This window comes from Trichophyton verrucosum, assembly GCF_000151505.1.
Source record: "Trichophyton verrucosum HKI 0517 chromosome Unknown contig00399_43.r1.exp, whole genome shotgun sequence".
Lineage (NCBI taxonomy): Eukaryota > Fungi > Ascomycota > Eurotiomycetes > Onygenales > Arthrodermataceae > Trichophyton > Trichophyton verrucosum.
This window is the reverse complement of record NW_003315366.1, coordinates 16,401-31,155: the sequence shown is the minus strand read 5'-3', so window position 1 is coordinate 31,155 and position 14,755 is coordinate 16,401. Positions and strand designations below refer to the sequence as shown.

General features: G+C 47.1%; 5 protein-coding genes across 5 annotated transcripts; 2 read left to right on the top strand and 3 right to left on the bottom strand.

The window, feature by feature from the left end:
• Positions 1-1,035: 1,035 nt before the first annotated feature.
• Positions 1,036-2,182, top strand: TRV_05291 (uncharacterized protein; the record flags this gene model as incomplete). Its single annotated transcript, XM_003020568.1, has 2 exons — positions 1,036-1,367; positions 1,567-2,182. The coding sequence occupies 2 exons, from the start codon at positions 1,036-1,038 to the stop codon at positions 2,180-2,182; spliced, it is 948 nt and encodes a 315-aa protein (XP_003020614.1).
• A 908-nt stretch (positions 2,183-3,090) lies between these two features.
• On the top strand, positions 3,091-3,866 carry TRV_05290 (uncharacterized protein; the record flags this gene model as incomplete). Its single annotated transcript, XM_003020567.1, has 2 exons — positions 3,091-3,133; positions 3,208-3,866. 2 exons carry the CDS (start codon positions 3,091-3,093, stop codon positions 3,864-3,866), a joined length of 702 nt encoding a protein of 233 aa, XP_003020613.1.
• Positions 3,867-4,189: 323 nt separating this feature from the next.
• Positions 4,190-5,482, bottom strand: TRV_05289 (uncharacterized protein; the record flags this gene model as incomplete). Its single annotated transcript, XM_003020566.1, has 2 exons — positions 4,190-4,632; positions 4,738-5,482. The coding sequence occupies 2 exons, from the start codon at positions 5,480-5,482 to the stop codon at positions 4,190-4,192; spliced, it is 1,188 nt and encodes a 395-aa protein (XP_003020612.1).
• Positions 5,483-7,177: 1,695 nt separating this feature from the next.
• On the bottom strand, positions 7,178-7,834 carry TRV_05288 (uncharacterized protein; the record flags this gene model as incomplete). Its single annotated transcript, XM_003020565.1, has 1 exon — positions 7,178-7,834. The coding sequence occupies one exon, from the start codon at positions 7,832-7,834 to the stop codon at positions 7,178-7,180; it is 657 nt and encodes a 218-aa protein (XP_003020611.1).
• Positions 7,835-12,260: 4,426 nt separating this feature from the next.
• Positions 12,261-12,650, bottom strand: TRV_05287 (uncharacterized protein; the record flags this gene model as incomplete). The annotated part of the gene is made up of 1 exon (XM_003020564.1): positions 12,261-12,650. The coding sequence occupies one exon, from the start codon at positions 12,648-12,650 to the stop codon at positions 12,261-12,263; it is 390 nt and encodes a 129-aa protein (XP_003020610.1).
• Positions 12,651-14,755: the final 2,105 nt, after the last annotated feature.

Below are 14,755 nucleotides of genomic sequence, written 5' to 3'. Positions count from 1 at the left end.
TCGCGGTCGGCAGCCGAAATATAGTTAATGTGCTTGGTTGATTGGGCATCAGGGCGAAGGTTAAGCCCGGGTCCCGCCTGAGCCTTGATCTTACTCAGGACGAAAACTAGAGCCACAATAATAGAGTAGAATATACATAAAATAGGGGTGATTTATTAATGTAAGAGGTGGTTCGTGCGCACCGACTAACTATCTGAATAAACGCCTCCAAAGGTTGGGGTTGGTATTTGTAACTCTTGGATTTGTACCATATTGCCAGTTCTCTGTGCTTGATATACGGTCACAGTCTCCTAAAGTTATGAATAGTCTAACAGTAGTGGTCCATAGCAGATTGAGAGGATAATCACTACCGTGCATCGGAGATGTAGTTGCAATTCATACGTTCCGCCCGGGAAGGGAGGAGGGGGTAGGAGGATCATAGAATAGCAGGCCTAGAAACGTTCCTTTTGTGGCTGGGGCTTTGCGCCTGCAGGGGTAGTTAATAGGCCACGGTATGCTGTCAAACCGAGCAGAGCTGAATCAGATACCGTAAAAAACCGGTTCGGCTTTGAAGTAGCTCCCCATGTCAACTGAAAGCACGAAGCTTACTCGGGAGATACGGGCCTGGCAATATTCAAGTGCTTGCTTGGATAGCGAAAAGCATACACACATATATACAAAGTTCCAGAGAGAATCAGTCAGCTCGTGATATGTTGGAGCTTGGGCGAGCTCAGGTAGATCGGATTGCTGATCGATCATATTATTAGTTAACCCCGTAAAAGAGTAAGGTTTTTGGCTAACTGATCCTCAGGCTGTGCTGAACCTTTTCTTGTGCCCCTCTCTCACAGGTGTGATGTTGTGATCCTTCATGCAAGTGCAAGGAAGCTGATGTTAGTCCAGCCAATCGGGAAACGCAAGCAAAGGGAGTCGGCTGGCCGCTACTGCAGCGGGGTTTGACAGTTTAAGTCAGAGCTCTTATTTAAGTTGTCCAGAGCTCCCTATCATTGCAATGATGTTGTGAATATCTTTGAGCGCCAAGGATGTTTTTTGTCCACCATGGCGGCGGGCTTTGGCTTCTCAGTCGGTGACTTTATTGCTTGTACCAAGGTAGCTAAATCAGTATATCTAGCGTTCCGTGAAGGCACGGGGGCAAGTTCGACATACCAGCGGTTTGTGGCAGATCTGAATGGCCTATTATGCGGGTTAGAAGAGATACGCTGTCTGGAGTTCGATGAATCACAAAAATACCAAAAGCTAGCTCTACAAGAAGCTGCTGACCAGTGTCAACAAACCATTGAAACATTCCTTTTACAACATGCCAAATTCAAGGCATCTCTTGGAAAGGAACACACGGCCTCTAAGTTCAAGACCCGTTTTCACAAAGTTGAGTGGGCATTGTTTATGAAATCCGAGGTCGATAGCTTGCGGACCCAGATACTAGGTCACACGACGACCATAAATACCCTCTTAATAGCGATGCAATCGTGAGTGTATCCAGTATAATTGGGTGCTATTTCCTTTTTCAGTGTTAACGTAAGGCTGTAGATCCACAGCGGCTCTACAAACAAGCACTATTAAGGATTATAGCCAGGCTACATTGGAACAGTCAGCCTTGCTTATGAAAGAAACGCAGAATCGTATAGGCCAGACTCACAACATGCTCGGGACACAAGCAGACACGCTCAGCAGAATACTGAATATTTTGGAAGTTTCAAACACACAACCAAACATACGGGATGTGCGATCTGTCATGATGGAAGCCTTCGACATGAACATGAAGGTGTATAGGATGGCACTTGATTTACAAAAGTCCCAGTCCCAGCCACATGTTGACTATCAAGCGCCTGCTTTGCCGCCACAAATAGAACGACAACGCCCCGTGGAGCTGGAAGATGCACATGGGAGAGTGACGCCTTTCCACGTCGAGTTCATCAACTCCTTCGAGGCTTTGCAAGCGGTATTGGAAGCTCGATTTCGCCATGTTCCCGGATGGAAGAAAGTAAAGAATATGGAATATGTTATGAAGGAATCCAACTCAAAGCGCCAGCTAGATTTCAAAGCACCATGGGAGTCGGTCTTTTTACCTGGTAGGAGCGTGACCATGAGTATGGTGTTTTGGATGCCACCTCCATCCGGGTTGAGGTGTCCGGGTTGCCAGCTGGAAAGCAAAGAGAGCGCAACAGGATACGAAATCCAATGGTAAGGATAACAATTCATCCGTTTGATCTCTTCCCTCTATTTGATGGGGTCTGACTTTATATTCTCATCACAGCCAGGGACCCAATTGTAGGCTGTGGTATGAGCGCGTAGTGGATCTGGAAAAGCCGGCCTGGAGCACATCTTCCAAGCCTTTTGACATATACCCTCCACGGCCGGAGCCAATATGGCCTCCGAAAACTGAAGATGCAATTCACGAATTCCGTCGTGTACAAGTGCGGCATACAATCGCCGTCTAGCCTTGAGATTCAATCTCCATGTCATGTATAGCAAAATTGGACTATTAATGCCCATCAAATGCATTTGTGGCTCCCCATGAATCACTATATAAACCACCCCCGAAACCTCGAGAATTGAAGACGGGAGATCAGCATTACCTGTTTCGGAATTTGAAAATAAAGACGGACAATTATTCACCCGTAGCTCCGCCATTGGCCAGATCTTCCGCATTTCCCTGCCAATGGGAGGTCGCATTTTTTCTTTAGTTAATTACATAATCCTGGGGTAAAAGCAGCCCGATTCCAAGCCTTTTAAGAGAGAAGGCTAAGGAGAAGAAGAGAACAACATCGCCTTCGTGTTTTCCGGAAGGATTTTTCGTTTTTTCTTCTTCTCGAACACTTGAAGGCACGTCGATTTGCGATCCGGGCTCCAGGGTAAGCACTGAACCCGTTCTCCTGTGGTAAGAAGTGGCTCTTTTGATATGCGATCGCGTTCACCCATTCATTCACTCTGGATGTAGTTAATCAGTGACATTTGCGCAAATAAAGACTACAGCAGCTAATTTGAGATGGCTTCACTAGACAGATTGAATCAACCGTCGAAGATTATTCGCCAGTAGTGTGTATCTTCTTATCAATCGGCATATTTTTTGATTAAGAACCATTCTCCGCGACCATGGCTCTCAGCGGTTCCTTCGCCGCGTTCCTTATCGTCTGCCGTAAGTTTCGGCCATAAACTCAGCCCAGCCATCCAAAGAAAGGATTGCACTGATCAACTTGTCTATCTATATAGCAACCTGTTTTTTTCTTGGGATAATCTTCTCCCTCTTCCCTTACGACTATCCGCTGTTATGGTCCACCGCGCCAACCCCACCATCCCACTACGACTATCTCGAGGCTCACTTGCGCTTCCTCCATAGCTCTCCGCCATTGATTCCACGCATTCTCCATATTGTCATTGCAGTTGGACTTCTCGGTTTGATGATGAAGCTTTACAAACCAACTGAATCCAACATGCTCTTTGATGGCGCCAGTTTGGTTCTTTACATGTGCGGTATTACTGTCTACATTGCCAACATAGTCAAGGGACTCCGTATTGTTACAGAGGGTGACTACGGAGCGTCAGCTGCTGCGGATGCTGCCGCTGCCGCCGCGGCCGCAGCAGCTTCAGGTGAGAGTGAAGATGATGTTGGTAGCGTCCAGCAAGTACTTGGCCGTGAGGATAGCATGAAAGTCCTCGCAGCAAGTAACACCATTTTAGCATTGGTTTTGATTGGTGTTTTGGTGCTCCAGGCAGGCCAATGGTATGCTGATAGGAAATCCCAACAAGAAGCAGAACTGATCAGAAAGAAAGAGGAAGAAAGCGCAGAGAAAGACAGGACTGACAAGGACACATCCCCCAAAGCTGCGAGGCAAAGTAGCAGCTCTGCTGCTAACAAGAAAAAACAATAATTTACATCCTCTCTCTCTCTTGATGTCTTCTAAGCTTATATAAGAAAATACATGAAGTAGAACTACTGCAAATATTGTGAAGACCGTCATGATATCTTATGAATAACACAAAAAAACTATCATGAGCCAGAGATCTTCGATAGTAATAATAACGTAGCTTCCTTGTATCATAATTGTAGTATCGTTTTGCCTTCCAAATGGTAGGTATGTATATATGTGTATATATTTAAAGGAGATAGGCAGAATGGCCAGGAAATTGTGCAAGCAAATACGGATAAGTGAGATGGAAAGAGCATACAAGACACATTACACTGTAAGGATTTTCAAGCGTTCAGCTGCTTAGCGTAGGGCAGTGTCTCCTCCGTAGAGAACGAGAAAGGGCTTTTGGGGATATCAGGGGACCGAGGGCTAAGCGCCTTAGCAAACAACCCGTCCTGAACATCCGCAGCGCTGGCGGTATTGACCTCGTTGTTCAATACGCCATTGTCTCCAATAGGCTGCATATTCAAGGAGGCAAACCCAGAATCCTGCTCTTGCTGCCGACGAATGAAATCTGGAGGAGCATGGGCTACCGGTTGCCTGCCTATCGGGTGGGTCTGTGGCTGGCTTGATAGATTTGATGGCTGGGACTGTTGCAGTGTTTGCAGGGACGGAGTAGACGCATTGACGGGGGTATTGCCAGTGTGGAATGAGCTGAAAGAGGATATTGCCATGTCAGGCTCATCGGGGGAGAGAGGATGCAATTGTGGATCAGAACCCGAGTTGCCTGCATTACATTAGAATATCAGCCCAATTATTGAAACATAGGCGTTGGATTCGCGCTTATTGAGAGAGTGGAAATGGGGTGGTGATAAGCGTCTTATGCACTTACCCATGGGTTTGCGGGTTAGATCTTTCTCACTGGTCCCCAGTCGCAGTCCCTTTAGCTTCTCGGCCAGTCGATTCCCGCCCGTTGGCGACACAGGAGTCGTGGGACTGAGCGGCGCATTCAAATTAGATAAAACATTTGTCGTCACTAGTGGAGGCAAGCCCTTCACAACAACCCCAAAGTTGGCTTCTATCCACTCTTTCTCCTCTATTGCCATATGCAATGCGATCCCTTCGGCGTTATACTGAGACTCCTCTTTAATCTCCTTCTCCAACACCTGCAGACGTTTTTTAGCCCATATCGTATGCAACACCCCTTTTTTCCCCGCCGTTCGCGCTGTAGCTCCAAGCTCTGGAGGGTAAATGGCCGGCAATGGATGGATCTGGATGGACTCGCTTTTCTTCACTGTTGAGGCCGAGCTCGGTGGCGGCTCATAGGTGAGTGTGACCGTTGGTGGGATGGTGGCATGCGGCGGCAGCATGAAGTAGCAACGGCGGATCTGATCGGTTGCCTGGTCATGGGCTGGTAGAACGGTTTGCTTCCCATCCCACGAAACCTGCCATGAGCCTGTACTCGATCTAGAAAGGTCGTCGTCCTCCCATTCCACCATCAAGATCTTGGTGCCTTCGTTGCCCTTCCCAGCTTCGAACTCGAAGCGCCCCAATGCAGTGAGGGATTGAAGCTTATTGGGGACGCGCGGTGTCTCCAGGGCAGCAAACTCGCTGTCCGGGGTGAACTCGCGAGCCATGGCCCAGTCAGGAGCTCCTGATATTTAATTTTAAGGGACGACAGTTAGCTAGTTAGCTCAAGGAGCGGATAGCAAAAAAACAAATACTATGCGGACAGATGTTGTTGCCTCTGGTCCCATCCGCTCAGTTTTTTTGTCCTCTATCATGTTGTTGCGGTTATTTTTAGGCTGCTCCCTCCCCTCCCAGCCGTGGTTATGGGAAATTCTAAATTACGTGTTCTATAAATAGACAACTTCTGGATGCGGCTCACTTAGCGCCGCCAAGCCTTCTGACACCGACGATGGACGAATCGCAACGCGCGCAGCGGAGGACTGCATATATCAAGGTGACGAGGATCCTGATCCCGATGGAGACGGCGCCAACAAGGCCGTGACAGAACGTGCGTGTATATAACATCCCCGGATCCAACGGAGTTTGCAACTACGGCATCTTGGTGCCTCCTTAACGAGCTACGCTGGTTCTTTCCCGCTTTATTTGGATTATTATTATTCTCATCGTTATTTCAATCACCGTCCCCGGCCCTCATATTAGGATCATCTGGCAATCAATTTGAGAGTACAAGCTATAGGCCATAGAAGATACGCCACTGAGCTTAACAGCCAATTTATTCCTCCAAATATCATGTATTGTGAATATACATGGCTTTTGTTATGTTGGCGAAGTCTAAGCGCTGGATTTATTATCCCAATATCCTAGAAAGTCATCCCGGTCATGCATCCTGATAGGACAGTTCCTTGCAACCCCATCAACAACATATCACACCATCTGCATGAAATTATGACCTTTTATTAAAATATTATGCATGGCTGAGAAATGGACACTCGGGAGGTATTATTTTTGGGTACCAGATGAACAAGTTCTATGCATGAAGCATTGAGATCGCATTGCTGGTCTCTGTGTACGCTGTCCCAGGTTTTATAGACAGCATTCTCTAAAAGGGTTAGCATAGACGCCTATCCTCGTGGGTACTGAGTACTGAAACAGGAACCTCTTTGCAAGCCTGGGGCTATCATCACAAATACTCTGACGAGCTTTGATACCACGCGTATACTAGGAATAGTAACGTGCTTAATCATTCTCGAAGCACATGCAAACACGTAAGGATATTATTAATAACGAGAGAGTATTTCCCTAAGTGCTTAGTAGTACTCTTTGCTTCCATGTGTTCGGGTTGAACCTTGTTACAATGTTCACTTCGAAAAGGTTGTAATCGATGGATGGAATAAGGTAAATGAACCACGAGGAAGATAGATGCATACTCAAGACATATTTCTCTAGTGAATGACTAAGTACAGAGTATGTATCATTCAACAAAAAGAGGATACGGCATTACAATTCGATGAACCAGTCAAGGCCCATACAGGCGATAAGGCCAGCGAGATTAAAGAAACTCCAATTGGGCCTAGCTTAGTATTTAGGGATATCAAACCCCAAGTATAAAGAAAATATAGATAAAATAAACATCACAAACGAGACTCCATGCTCAATAACAGACCACCAGGTAGATAATTAATGACAGGAAATGAAACAGGAGATTAAGCGTCCCAGCGAGAGAGATAGATTATTGTTGTAGTCGGTGACGGTCATCAATCATGAGCGCATAGCCATATTCGAGTCTGAGGCCCAAGAGTACGTAGTCGATTCATAGTGTTTTTTGTCGCAGACGGCGGTGAGGAACAAGATGGGCCCTTGATTTATTCGTCGGCCTTTCGCCGCTTTCCCTTAGGGGCTGGCTCGAGAGCTGTGCGCTTGTAGGTAATAGTTCTGGTGATGACATGGCGAACACTGATAGGCCTCGAACAAGATGAGCATCGTGGTGTCTCAGTCTGTCGGGTGGTGGACTCAGTAATCCAGTCTGGAGGAGGTAATGGAGATCTGGCAGAGCAACAGCGGGGAGAATCAAAGCTGGGAGAGGTCAGCTTTGGAGATGGAGCAGAGATGCGTAGCGGTTTTGCAGAAGTGGGAGTTTTCCGAACTCCGTCACTGCTGCGGTAGTGGTGATGTAGAGCAACTGGTGAAGATGTGATCGATGCCACAGTGGGTGACTTGCGGCAAGAATTTGAACAGTTGCAGAAGTAGGGGCTAGTTGCGGTAGAGGGATGAGATATGGAGACGGCTAGACGATCGAAGCTCTTGTCCTTTGAGCTAGATGGCGAAGCAACGATTGGAGTGACAGTTTTGAGGAAGTCCGTGTAAGCCGTAGGTGGAGTGATAGGGGTTCTGAGAAAGTCCTCCTGCTTGATGGACTCGGTTTTCCCAGAGAAAAGTGGACTATCGTGCAATTCTGAAGGGAAGGTGGGTGACTTGGATGTCTTCAGAGGTGCGAGAGTAGGCTTTGCAGTTGGCGCCATGATGGACGAGAGAGTCTCGAAAGGCGGATATTTGAGACTGCGAACGGTTGATGAGAAGGCCGCTGGAAGGGAGAAGGGAAGAAGACAGGCGCAGTAAAGAAAAAGAGGGGAGCGCAAGGGAATGGACTATTGTTTCGAAGGGCGGGAAAGGGAAGTTTAAGAATGGGATATGCCGCCGTCGAACTAACGGGGTCTTCAACAAGAAGATGAATGGCCGGGAAATATGACAGGGGCCGAAAGTAAGTCCTCCTAGAAATGGAGTATGTAGCCAGTACCTCTTTGTGAAAGGCACTTACAAATTTGTGGGTGTAATCGCGCAGCGTAGGAGACGATGGACGGTGCTGGAGGGGGGGTTCGATCTATAAGATCCAATAGCCTTCCAGAAAGGAGCAATGCCACAATGTACAATGGGTTGTTTGCGAAAAATCGAAGTGGAAGTGTGTATGCAGGTGAAGAACGGCCGGCGTAACTTCACGATGGGAAATGTCAAGGTGATGGGAGAGGAGGAAGAGGGAGGAGAGGGCGATGTCCCCCGGTCAATGTTTCTTCTGATTCTGCAACTCAGAAGCACAAAGTTGGGCGGCTAAATCTGACGAATCAGAGCGCAAATGGTGGGGTAGGTTGGCCGTAAGGGGAATAGGAGCGGTTCCAGGATTAGAAACTAAGCTAGGCCTAATAAGGCAGAGCGGGTCACAGCGTCGTGAACCTTAAATGCAAGCCCGAATTGGGGCCAAAGTTAGGGCTCAGGGCGCGTTGGACGCTGTGATTGGCTGGTTCGTCACAAGTCACAACCCTGAGAAAGGGGCGCAAGATGCAAGTTGATGCAGCGTTTTGCAGAGAGCGACAGCGATGGTGATATGCAGGTGTTGGCTTTGCGAGGGATGCGTGATGAGTCGGTGTGATGGGCTGAGCAGGCTGGGATCAGTGCAGAGAAGTGGAGAGTGTTAAGTTGACGCCCCGTTCAACAGGACGGCCTGCTCTGTTGTTATGTCAGTCCAAGGTCACCATATCTGACGGCACTATGTTATTCCGTACCTGACTTGAGATGGATGATCTCTTATAATTAATGACTGAATAAACTCGGGTCTAGTCGAGTCTTGGTTAAGACAGGTGATAGCGGGAGAGGATGAGGAGAGCGCTTTGTGGTGAAGTTTGTTATGAGGATAGGCAGCTGGGCTGTGCTGAGGATGAAAGAAGCTGGAATCGTGGGTTGGTGAAAAGAACCAACATTCCGGTCTACTGGCTCCTATTTATCTTTCGGTCTGACTGAAAACTCGATGGACAGGTATACTCGCATTTACACGCCTTGTCTGTGAAGAAAGAGAAAATTTCTTCATGCCTATGTGCCTTTCCAGGCCACTTGCTAGAGACAAGCGCCCAGGAGTCAAGTGTTTCTGTTCCCGCCGAAGGTGTACAATATCAAAATGTTAATGCCAATTATGGTCTCCAGGGCTGTCATCCAATCATCCCCCAGTCTCTCTCCGTCGAGAGCGCGTATGTTGCAGGTCTTCTTTCAGCATTGCTGCTGGTTGGTATTCGATACCCTGACGCCTTCGCGCGCGACAACGGGGGCAGTTCCACCCCAGCGGCAATCCAGCGTCACTGCAGCAACGGTGACTCGCCCCCCAGCCACTTCGATCCCTCTGACGGCGGTAACCGCCTGGCTCTCTATCATGGTTCAGGTGCAGTGAGACGCATGTCATTCTTAGGCGGGTATGTGCAGGTAATAGTTCCATCACGGCGACAAATCATTACTCTCGGATTGGCCAGCTTGCCACCCGTCTTTTCCTGATTAGGAATTCTTCACAATATTTAAGCTACCGCCATGTGGTATGGCCTGTTCGTTTATATCAAACCGGACCATTCTCGAAACCTAACAGGACATGCATTGAACTCCTGTGTTTAATTGCTTATGGGCCTCTACGCTTAATAGTTCGATTCTTCAGCGGTAAAACTGGCCGGAATAGCAATGCTCAAAGAGATATTTTGATCACAAAGTATCTCCTGAAGCGTCTATGCTAGCAACCCCGGATGGCGGGGGATTGTGGTACCTCCCATTGGGTAGCACGCAATATGTCGAAGCAATATATCCCCTGTCTGACGGGACCAGAATCCAAATCCCGGTTGACGAAACGCGCGCACAGAGCTTTGTTTTTGTTTACCGAGTGATTACTTCGAGTTATGGTGTGCGGTTGCAAGTACCTCGCTTTTTGACTTCACAACCTGCTAGATCAGTTCAGTGAGCCTTAATGGGTACTAGTCTATTTTGGACCTTAAAATATTGACCAGATCTTACAGATCACTCATAGACTTCCCGATTAGGTCTCATGTGAAGTAACAGATAGCAGACTGTTATTGTTGCCGGGGCAAAGCCAACATATTGCTTTGAAAACCTGTTGTCCTGCATTGAGCGCTCAGATGTATGCCATATTTGGACAAAGTGGATGCCTTTCATGTTACCGCTGGTTATACTTTTGACTCTCCTGTCCGGTACCTTCAGCTTATTCCAGTCAGGGCATTTACGAAACTACTTGGCTTGAACACGGCTCAGGCTCCAACAACAAAAATTTCAAGCGGTTAACAAGGGTAAACATCATCCCAGTAGACACAAAGATATCACCGGCCGCCCTTCGCCTCCCATTTGTCCACGTCAGACCTCCTACTAACTCACTATATCTCGTGCGGCCGGATAGATACCCACTTATAACACCAACTGCTGGAATATGAGACCGACATCAGTTTCGTCTATCCAAGCGTGTCTCTTTGTGCTGTCATATGGTGATGATATGTTGATTCGATCTCATACTTCATGTCTAGCCGAGTACATGTTGCAGGATTGAACTACCTCATTGCCGTATTTATAATGATATACGTTTGTTTATTGGTGTTAGCAAGCTGGGTGCTCTCACCCTTTGCTAAAAGGGAAGAATGGGATAACCACAACATGCGTCGTGTAGTCTACATCAAATTGCACCACCCTATTAACCGTTACGGCTGTCGTGGGCCAGTTTACTTCACGAAGGATCCGATATGCAAGGTGGGCAAGCATATTTTTACCAGAAATTGTCATAGGTAGTCATTCCTGGTGGCCCAGGATTAGCCAGCGATTTCTTCTTTTGGCTAGAGCTTCATGGGATGAAGGCCGAGTACATTCTGTCCGTCCAACAGGACTCAATATCACATGCATCTATTTGTCGAGCCTAGATATTGAACGGGTACATTTCCAATTTAGGCAGAACCCCATGCAAAAGGTTTACCATGTACAGGTACGCGGTTCATTATAAGCCTTCGCCTAATTTAACCATTGTATCTGCTTCGACCAGATAGTTGTGATCTGCTGCCGCAAGGACTAGAGTTGATTATTGACCCCAACCACATCCTCACTCTAACTACTTTGAGGGCCCAAGGGATCCTTTTTTGGGCTGGGTATCTGCCATTATAGGCAATTCGTAGGATTATTCCGTGCATTGCATGCCTAGATTTGGGGGCCACGCCCCAACTTTGGCGAGTTTTTAGTACTGGGGGTGTTATTGATATGGTATGAGATGTCCGTGCATTCTAAGGTGGACAGGCTCAGTAGTTATATGTTTATCTCTCATCAAAATATACAGTGCCAAGTGATCAATTCGCTATAGCGATGGAGGAATATTCCAGCCTGACGCATGATTGCTTTTACATTTGAATTCGCTCCGGACTGCGAAAGTGCATATCAACGAATTTAGGAATTTACGCTAGGAGCATCTCTTGCAGATTATTTACAGAGTACAATTGCACTACCCCATCGGCCCTGAGAAACAGCTGATATACGCGTATAATGATGTGGTAACTAGCTGGTTAAAGAAATGTATCCCGTCTTCGACATTCCATTCCCATCGCCCTTATTTAAAAGGACTCAACGGGAGAGGAACTTCCTGTCTAGGAACAATATTCTCCAGAACCGTAAGAAACTAGTAAACTAGATTCTATGGCAACACATCACTTTGGGGTTGTATTTTGTAAATGACGGTCGTGGCTGGTTCTGTTAGCATTTTTGATCTGGAGAGAAGAAGAGGAAGAAAAAGTGAAAGAATTTTCGTGGTGGGCCAAAATATTTATACCAAGTCCGCTAGCAAGTCTTGTCACGTGAAAGGAACTGCTCTATTACCTAATCATTTCAGCATGCCCGAACTTGTCAGAAACGAGACAGAGAGAAAACATTCCCGATCCATTAATTTGATAGCTACTGACGCGGTGTCGTGGTTAAGTATGAATGCCCATCGAGGACTACATAAGAATAACCATCGCTGAAACTCCTCGGTGAAAAGACATGGTTCCCTCTCCTGCATTCCTGCCTGAATAATCCGAAAAAACCCTCCAACCTCGTAACAAGGATTCATAACTTCATCAACAGATAGAGATCACCTGGATGCACTCAAAAGGGCCTGATCTATTCATCTGAAATGCCAAATGCCAGCCCCAAAAGTATACCCACTATCATCCCTGCCAACATGACCTGGAAAACCAGCTTTGTTCTGCGTCGTTGTGTCATAGTGTCCAACCAACGTCGGTATTTCATCTCTGACTTCTGCCAGCGGCTCATTCGAGGCTGTTTACCGTAGTTATAGAAGTACTCATCGTCAAATACTGGCATTGACCGGGCGGAATAATGTCTTGCGCCGGAAGATACCATAGTCTCACTGCCACTTGTTCCACTTTCCAGATCGCGGGACGGATACCTCCGGCTTGCCCATCCTCTCGGCCTTTGTTCGACCTTCTCTTTCTCGGCTGATGGAGAAATCCTAGCATAAACAGGTGGCTCGATATCGACAGTATTCATCGTGGCGGTATTATGCCCGTCTCCTGAATTTCTATGGTGATGTTCACTTGAACTGTAGTGATGTCGGTCTCGCCTTTTGGGGCTTGAAGGATGGGTATGCTTATGGATATCTGATTCGAAAGCCGGCGGCGGCGCGGTGATCTGTGGTATATCGACGCTCATTATTGTCTACTCGTCGTTCTGCGGTGTTAATCGTTTTGCCCTCCTGTAAGTTAAGCGACACAGCGTAGGGGTCTAATAGTCGGGAGGATGGCGTGTATCATAGGATGTTTCTCGAATTCAAAATATACTATTATAGCCTTAGTATATCGGTTTGTGTAGCTGAGAGTCTCGTGAGAAGATGAATGCCCGAGGGCGTTTTATCTCGTTATGTATGACTGTTCTATCCCCCATAGCTCCTTCTACGTAATGGCACCACCCATTGTCACTTCCTCTGCCCCTTGCAGGTAACACCTGCCGTATCTTCATATTCTGCCTGGATATTAAATCACCTCAACAAGCTAGAAATACTAACATCGCGATAGAGCTCTATCATCTCATAAAGCTGTCTTGAAGGGGGTTTTAAACTCGTCAATGCTACATAGCTCAAAATTACAGTTTCTAAAACCCTCGGTTACAATTAGTACGCTATTTCGAATGATTTTATATATATTAAGTTATCTCATTCTTTTAGATCATCTCGAGAAGTACGTTCAAAGGTTCAACCAAACCGCTACGGGAAATGGTTGATAGATATCCAAGTATAACACGCTATCAACAGATAGAGGCTGTAGAGGAGCTGATCCCAGGTGCATGGTTCTGGATCGTCGAAAATCTGGCTGACGAGCTGGGATAGATAAGGTACCATTCTAGACTGTGGGTGAGATAAACAGGAGATCGGTCATCTTCGGGAGATGCTCAGCAAGATCGAGCTGCCGAATGACGATCCGTGTCATGGAAGTTGCTGGACTCAAAACGACGCTGAAATATCAGCCAGAGGCTGAGCTTATATAATCATTGCCAAGCTTCATTTTAACTGGCTACTTGAGTCTGAAGTCTATCTTGAAGCTTATCCGAACACTCTATTTGAGTTAACCTCAGCGTCCTTTTGCAGGCACTGAACGGAGGATCTGTAAGTATACCATGCTTAGAATACTCCTCGAAAGCTGTGATTCTTACTCTGTGAGTTAAGGAAATGATGTTAAGCGCTGGCTGTACCCGATATTTTGTCCTGCTGCCCAGTATTTGGTAGAGTGATTTCGAACTCTGTCGTTACCCCCACCCCGCCTACCCGATAAACCCCTTCTCATTCTCCCGCCTCCACTGGATGGCTTAGTATCCAAATATGCCAAAGCGAGGATGGTGTGGTTGTCAAACCTCGTCGGACGCTCTCAGCCGTGGCACCTGGTGAGCATCATGGATCTATATATATATGTGTCCATTCGGAAGGCTCGCTAGCCATATATTTGCTTCTCTTCGTCACACTGACTGCTTAGAGCTGGATGAGGCATCCCCGTGTACCCCGCTTCGGGATGGAGTTCGGCCTTCTGTGGGGGTGGATTCAGCCTGCTGGGCATGGTACCTAGTAGACATTCGTGGCCAGGGTCGGATATGGAGAAACGCGAGTTTTCCGCTGCGGTTTCATGCCAGGAACCCCAACCTTTCCAGCATCATGAGCGAACAAATGGAAGACTTTGAAAATGCTTCGGCCCCTTGTGGTTTAATTCCAAGGGCGGATGTGCTTCCTGTCCCGGCGCCTGCCATGTCCAGTACAAGTCTAATCAGTTATCCATATATGTGGCCCTTTTGAATTGGTGCCCTGTTAATCCGGAGTATCGCCTTTCATACTACGTACGAAACAGTCCCATAGATCGATGAGGTATTATTTACTTGACTATTTCGCTATATTTAAGTAAATAAACTCAGTGATCTGCCATTTGTTACCCCGGTTAAGTCCCTGGCGAGTAATCCTCGTGTTTCCACCCAGCATCTCCCTTCCCCGTGGCTACTAGCGGACATTGATCTTCTGCATGGATGATAACGATGGGTCCTAAGGGTACCATGCATCATCCTACACCGAGGGCAGGATGTCTCCAGCTGGACCTTAATCTTACCTGCAATGGAGA